This window comes from Channa argus, chromosome 13, assembly GCF_033026475.1.
Source record: "Channa argus isolate prfri chromosome 13, Channa argus male v1.0, whole genome shotgun sequence".
In the NCBI taxonomy this organism is placed as follows: Eukaryota; Metazoa; Chordata; class Actinopteri; order Anabantiformes; family Channidae; genus Channa; species Channa argus.
The window spans coordinates 25,883,140-25,889,478 of record NC_090209.1 but is presented as its reverse complement, the minus strand read 5'-3'; the positions used below and the strand labels follow the sequence as shown (position 1 = coordinate 25,889,478).

The window sequence follows — 6,339 nt, the reverse complement described above, 5'->3', positions numbered from 1 at the left end:
ACCCAATGAGATAATCACACCGTAGGGGAGCTTTAGTTTATTGTTCAAGGCTGCGAGGTGCCAGTTGTGTAGCTGATTAGAATCTGCTCTTAGCATTCAAGCCTTATACGGTAACTGCCGTTGTTTTTCTACATATGATAATTTGCTGATCTCCAAATCCTCTACATACAGTCCTGATATGATACAGCACATGAGGGGGGGAACTCAAATGGTTTCAGTCACAACAAGGGCTGAAATGCTGCATTAGGGGAGATCGAAAGTAATGAGACAACAGGAAAGAACTGCATGTTAAGAAAGCGAGACAAGATGACACATTAGGTGAGTTTCTGTCCACCAGGTTTTATCTGCGTTTTCAATTTGAGATGGAAAATTTGCTGCGTCACTGAAAACAAAATGAGACAAAGTGCAACGAAAACAAATGTAGTGTGTGTGATCATGTATCAGATGAAATGTGTTTCTAAAAGGAAAAGGCCGGTACATATTTTTATTCTAGCTTTTTTGTTTGTTTGTTTGTTTGTTTCTTTGTTTGTTTTGGTTATTTTTTGCTTAAAAACAATTTAAAAATATCAGCGAGTCACGACGCTGCTCTGGGTGACATCGTTCTTTATTATAAAATATATTCTTTGCACGTGAATAATGTTTGCTTTCTAACTCCTCGGTGTAATGTACATTTTTATGCTGATGATGCCATTGTCTATTTAGTCAGGGTAGCTCAGTTAGTATCACACGGGGCCTGGTGGCTCAGTGGTAGAGCGTTGGGTTGGGATGAGGAAGGCCATGAGCTTGACTCCTACCCCACGAGGTGTGGCCCCGTTCAGCCTGGACAAAATGGAGGGTTGCGGCAGGGAGGACATTTGGTGTAAAAACTCAAATCAAAGTCCCGAACACGTTAGGCTGTGTGGACCGCTCAAGAGACAAGCTGAAAGCCGTTGATTTTTGAGCTCATTAGTACCACTGCAGACTTCTGGTGGTCTAGGGTTCGAGTCCCGTAACTGTTCAGATCTTCACAATATACTCTCGTAAACTGATCAATCCATGGTTGCTCCCAAAATTGTTGTACTGTTGTTATTGTTTACCTTTAGTAATTTAGCAGATATTTTTTGTCCAAAGCGACTCACAAGTAAGTAGCAGACACTAGGGACAACTTGGGGTTCACTGTTTGCCCAGTTTTATTTGCATTTTCAATTTGAGATGGAAAATTTTTATTTTCCACAGAGAGCCACTGAAGTCAACAGCCCAGCATCTGCTGCAGTTCATTCAGACTCCCCAGTGGAATTCATTCAGTCATGATCACATTCACGCTACATTTGTTTTCGTTGCACTTTGTCTCATATCGTTTTTAGTGACGCAGCAAATTTTATTGACTTGTAGCCAGCAAGACTGGGAGTCGAAGACGTTTCATTGTACTTCATTGTGGTAAAATGAAGGCTAAGCAACAAGGCAAGGCCAGTCAAGCTATACTCCAAACCTCACCTATGATCATGGGCTCTGGGTAATGACCAAAGAAATAAGATCGTGAACACTAGCAGATGAGTTTCCTCCAGCCTTAGTCACAGAGTGCGAAGCTCAGACATCCGAAAGGAGCTCGGAGTAGAGCTGCTGCTCCTTCGGGTTTAAAGGAGCAACTTGAGGTGGTTCGGGCATCTTGTGTTTGGGCGCTATCAGCACTTGGCTAAAGTTAAGGAAAAGTATGGTTCATTTCTCAGTTTAGCCACAGTCCTTTTCGCTCCATTAATAAATGCAACCCCAAAAAAATCCCAGCCAGAGATTAAATAGAATTAAATGAAAACATGCAGGCTGTAGAGCAAAAGAAACCGGGATTCTATGTCTGATTTACTTGCACATGAAATGATGCTGCCTCTCGTGTCTTGGTAACTACCTTTTATTTTGCATTTATGAAGGTCTCTTTATTGCTCTGCTCTCATCTACCGCCATTGACCCGTTTTACATCCTGTATTTGATGCCGTACGAATAACTGCTGCGTGTTGTCACCCCGTGGTTAAACTATAAACTACCAGCCAGATTTCCCTTACGAACAATAAAAGCAGAATGACTGAATGAATTCCACTGGGGAGTCTGAATGAACTGCAGCAGATGCTGGGCTGTTGACTTCAGTGGCTCCCTGTGATGTTGCTTCATTAGTTTCTATGGCAATCCAGAGCAGGGATGGAAAACAATTCAGTGTAGACTCACTGCTGAAATACTTTTATTTATTCGCTAATGACACAAGGAGCATTTATGCTGTCATCTGTGAGATAAAAGGGCGCTGAGGGAGGAGAAATGAGAGGAAGGGGGCAGGAAAGAGGCAGAGCAGTTGATGGCTGTGAGCAGACAGGAAGTGAAGAAATAGAGAAAATGAAAAGAAATAACAGAGTGTGGGGATGAAATGATGAAAGACATTTTTTTTACTAGTAACGTTGCACGTATAGGCTGCAATATCTCAGTAGAGACTGGGTTCATACAAATTAATATTGTTGGCAATGTAGGTTTTCTCGCCTCTAATAATTTCATGTATATTCAAATTCTGAGTTAAATAATAGACTTATATTTGTTAGTTGCGAGTTCCCGGGTTTCTGTATCTCATTTTAACGTCTACTTATAGGCTTGTTCTGGACATTGTAAATGTGGGAGACGGTCAAACAGCTTGAGGCAGAAAAGACTTAAGAAAAAGCAAATATATATTGTGCTTGAAACTTTGTGAACCTGTCGTCATTTTCTCTATTTCTGCATAAATGCTGTTCGACCTCAAACAGGATCTGATTCTCACGCAAGTCCTGAAACTGTAAAATACATGAGACAAAAATATGTTTTCAATTATTTACTGTGTAAAATGAGAAAGTATGTGAACCTTCAGTAACTGGTGTGAACCCACTTTTGCAGCAATAACTTCACAAAATATTCCCCCGTACTTCAGCTCAAAGGGATTTTAATCAATGACTGTTTAAAGGAGCATTTCCTTCAAAATAATAGCAGCATAACTCACATAGCATAAAGTTGGCTTTACCAACTTTTTAAGGTCCAAAAGATCCAAACCTTAAACACTGTATCTGCATCACAGTAAAATTACAAACAAGTTTTCTTGATGATGACTGTGATTAATTTGCAGAATTTCACATAACTGACCTGTTGATTATATTTCACAGATGACTGATGCACAGTAGAGAATATAAAAAGTTAAGTGTTATTTCTGTGAGCTGCACAGAGGAAGTAGAATCACTATCATCATTTTTATTCATTTGTAAGCAAAGAAACAGCTGGTTTGGATGCATTCAGGTGAACAGACATTACATCCTACGTCCAGAGTGTTGGACGATGAATGTGGACGGAGTCCGGTCAGACTTGTTCTTCTTGTATGTGGACATTCTCCTGATCACTGTCCCCACGTCGGTCCTGTGTTAGGGACAAAAAGCACAAAATAAATTAAAGTCCATCTCAAATCCTTCAATTTCCAACCAAAGTACTGACAGTTAAAGGTTCTTATAGCAGAGATTGAATCCTTTGTCTTAAGTTGTGTTTATGTATCTGTTGTAAAGAATGTGTTGAGCCACTTCATTTGCTGAAGATCCTCATGTTTTGTGCTCAATAAACTGTAAATCTGTGCAGTAACACACTAAACCCTGTGATGTTTCCTGCTGCACGGTACAAGCTGCAGTGAATATTCACAGTCAAAACTGATGTCACAGTGGCCTCTAGTGTAGATTACGTTTCCACCAAGCTCTCGGTGGAGCTTCACTTCACTCCATGTCACTGTCCAGTTCAGCGAATTAGTGCCATTTCTGACAGACCCTTAAACAGGCACCTTCACATTTTCAGCTTAATAGTAAAATCTGTACTTACAGTTAAGAGTATAGTGGAGGCTTTGACGGACAATGTGACACATTCACCCTGTAAAGTGCATTAAGATTTTGAATACAAATACATTTGATCTTTAAAACAGTCCGTCCAGACTATAGGAAAGTATTTCAAATTTAACGTAGAAAAGGAAAACACTGGTCTAATCTTAATAAGACAACAGTGACATGATGAGTCTTAGTGTTACCTCGCTTTTCTCTATTTTGTTAATGACGTCTTCAATGGCATTCGAGCACATGTCCCACTTCCTTTCAGTGATGTACTCATTTACTTTTTCTTCCAACATTGTTTTTAATTTTGCTTTAGTGCTAATCGGCACGATGTCTTCTCCCACTTCCAGGATCATCTCGTGCACTTGAACTTTTGAATGGCAACATTCCAGACAGCAGCCATCACCGTAACATTTCCAGATGGACAACAAACAGACGCCCACCGTGAGGCCGAGGAGCAGAGACATACCGTAAAGCTGGACAAAGAAAGGTCAGATCACATTTACAGATATCTGCTTTGTCATCACATATGTTCCCATCCTTGAACTTCATTGGTCAACAAAGCACATTCACAAATATTAAGGTTCTCCTATTAGTTGTTTCATAGAAAAAACTGATACAAATCCTTCTCTAGACCGTCAGTTTACATGACTAAGTATAACCAGAACTATTAGTAGTAGGACAAACAGATTGTATCAAGTGGATTAGTCGGCGTTGTCCTTTATCCATCAGTCCACTAGAACTATAGACATTCAGTTATAGAACTTCATTGTAAAGCAAATTATTGTCACCTTGAAAATGTCTTTTATGTCTCTGTGTCATTAACATCAGTTCCTTTTACACTGAGTCTCTACTTGGTTTGTGTTAATTGGACGGAGGAGGGGCTTTAAAATCCTTCACTCAAGGTGGAATCAAAAATAAGTTACTCTAATTATAAACATTATTACTTAACACAACTCAGAAAAGTACGTTTTCAAATTAAAATTGTGTTTATATCAGTAAATTTGTATTTTTATCTTGGACACACAAACTGGTCCTATATTACTTTTTAGAGTGTAGAGCAAACCTCAATCAAAAGGCTTTAGATGTGAATGTCTCTACACAGCTGCCAGTACTGTGTTAATGAATCTGTGCCCCCACAGCTTTTCAAACTGAGATTAATGTTGCAGCTGGGTAGGTGGAACTTATTTGAATCTTTACTGCTGGTTGGTTGGTGAAGCTTAACCCGACATCGTTTATTTGATTAAATATTAATTGGCAAGTAACTAGTAACTACAGCAGGTAAACATGGTGGAGTAAAGAATTCAATTGTACCTTATCAACTGTTCACATTAAAGGAAAACTAAAGAAACACACACACACACTTACCCTTGAGTTCTTTTTCATTTCAGCGATGCTTGCGATGGGGGTCCCTTGATGTAGGTCCTTCCCATTTTTGCACTGGAAAACTGCCACTTCGTTGGTGTTTGGATTTTGACAGCAAACGTACCACTCTGCATCGATTAACACTGACGCAACCCACAGCAGGCCCATGCAAAGAGCCTTTAAAATGCGAAGGAGCAAAACACAAGCAAAACGAAACGAGGTCTGACTTATGGTGAATCTGAACGCTCTCAGAAACTGCGAGTCTGTCGACAGCATCAGTGCGGTCAGGATGAAAAATGGCATTAACATGTACGCGGCGCAGAAGTCATTTTGTGGCTCACAGGAGCATGGAAATTTGTTCTCAAATGTATGATAATAAAGAACCACAACGCAAAAGAATAAGGTGTTGGCATTGTCCTTAAACGTGCTGAAGAACTTCTGGACTGGTAGAGCGAGCGCCTGCATCTTTGGAGGAAGGTTTGTATCCACTGTGACTCCCAGAGAAATATATACCCAGACAAACCACTTTTTTCCTCCTTTTTATTACGAAAGATGCTGAGAAATATTCACAAGCAGCTACGATTTACACCAGAATTTTGCGTGTAAAACTGAGGTAAATTGTGGCGGAGGAAACCACAAACAAAATTCCAATAAATGCAAAAAGAAAGCTTAAACAACACACAGAGAATAGGAAGTGAAATTTGATTTTGGATTAGACTCAATCTGTGTTATTGAAATAATGCAGAACAAATTGAACTGAAGCAAGAGGCATAAATTGCTGATCAGACAAATAAAACCCACGGTTTTATCATATATTCAGTTCTTAGTATTGTCCTGATTGTCCTGAGTCGACAGAAGCGTTGTTTTTCATGTTTCATGTGTTTTTCATGGGAAATTACAAGCCCATGGTCATACAAACTGTATCTGTAGTACAAATACTGTAATTTCTAGCTTGCATGGCCTCCAGTGCCCAACCCAAAAACGAAGTCAGTACTAAATGTAACATATAAATAATACTGATATTAATACAAACAAATTGAAACAGTTTGCATTTAATAAAAAAGAGGCTCGAATTCTTACACTTCTACTCTTCTCCCTAAAAACACAAATGCAACTCAACTCTCTTTATCAC

General features: G+C 39.4%; 1 protein-coding gene across 1 annotated transcript; it reads right to left on the bottom strand.

The window, feature by feature from the left end:
* Positions 1-2,909: 2,909 nt before the first annotated feature.
* On the bottom strand, positions 2,910-5,672 carry LOC137140309 (uncharacterized). Its single transcript, XM_067528594.1, has 4 exons — positions 5,211-5,672; positions 4,040-4,318; positions 3,838-3,885; positions 2,910-3,390 (listed from the first exon to the last, which is right to left on the bottom strand). Exons 1-4 carry the CDS (start codon positions 5,670-5,672, stop codon positions 3,334-3,336), a joined length of 846 nt encoding a protein of 281 aa, XP_067384695.1. The 3' UTR covers positions 2,910-3,333.
* Between the last annotated feature and the right edge of the window lie 667 nt (positions 5,673-6,339).

What these genes read in the sequence shown, in the direction of transcription:
- LOC137140309 (XM_067528594.1), bottom strand. Translation starts at nt 5,672, where the DNA reads ATGCAGGCGCTCGCTCTACCAGTCCAGAAGTTCTTCAGCACGTTTAAG. An exon ending in AAATGAAAAAGAACTCAAGG is followed by an intron (nt 4,319 to 5,210) that starts GTAAGTGTGTGT and finishes TTCTTTGTCCAG; the next exon opens with CTTTACGGTATGTCTCTGCT. An exon ending in CCTCCACTATACTCTTAACT is followed by an intron (nt 3,391 to 3,837) that starts GTAAGTACAGAT and finishes TCCCTAACACAG; the next exon opens with GACCGACGTGGGGACAGTGA.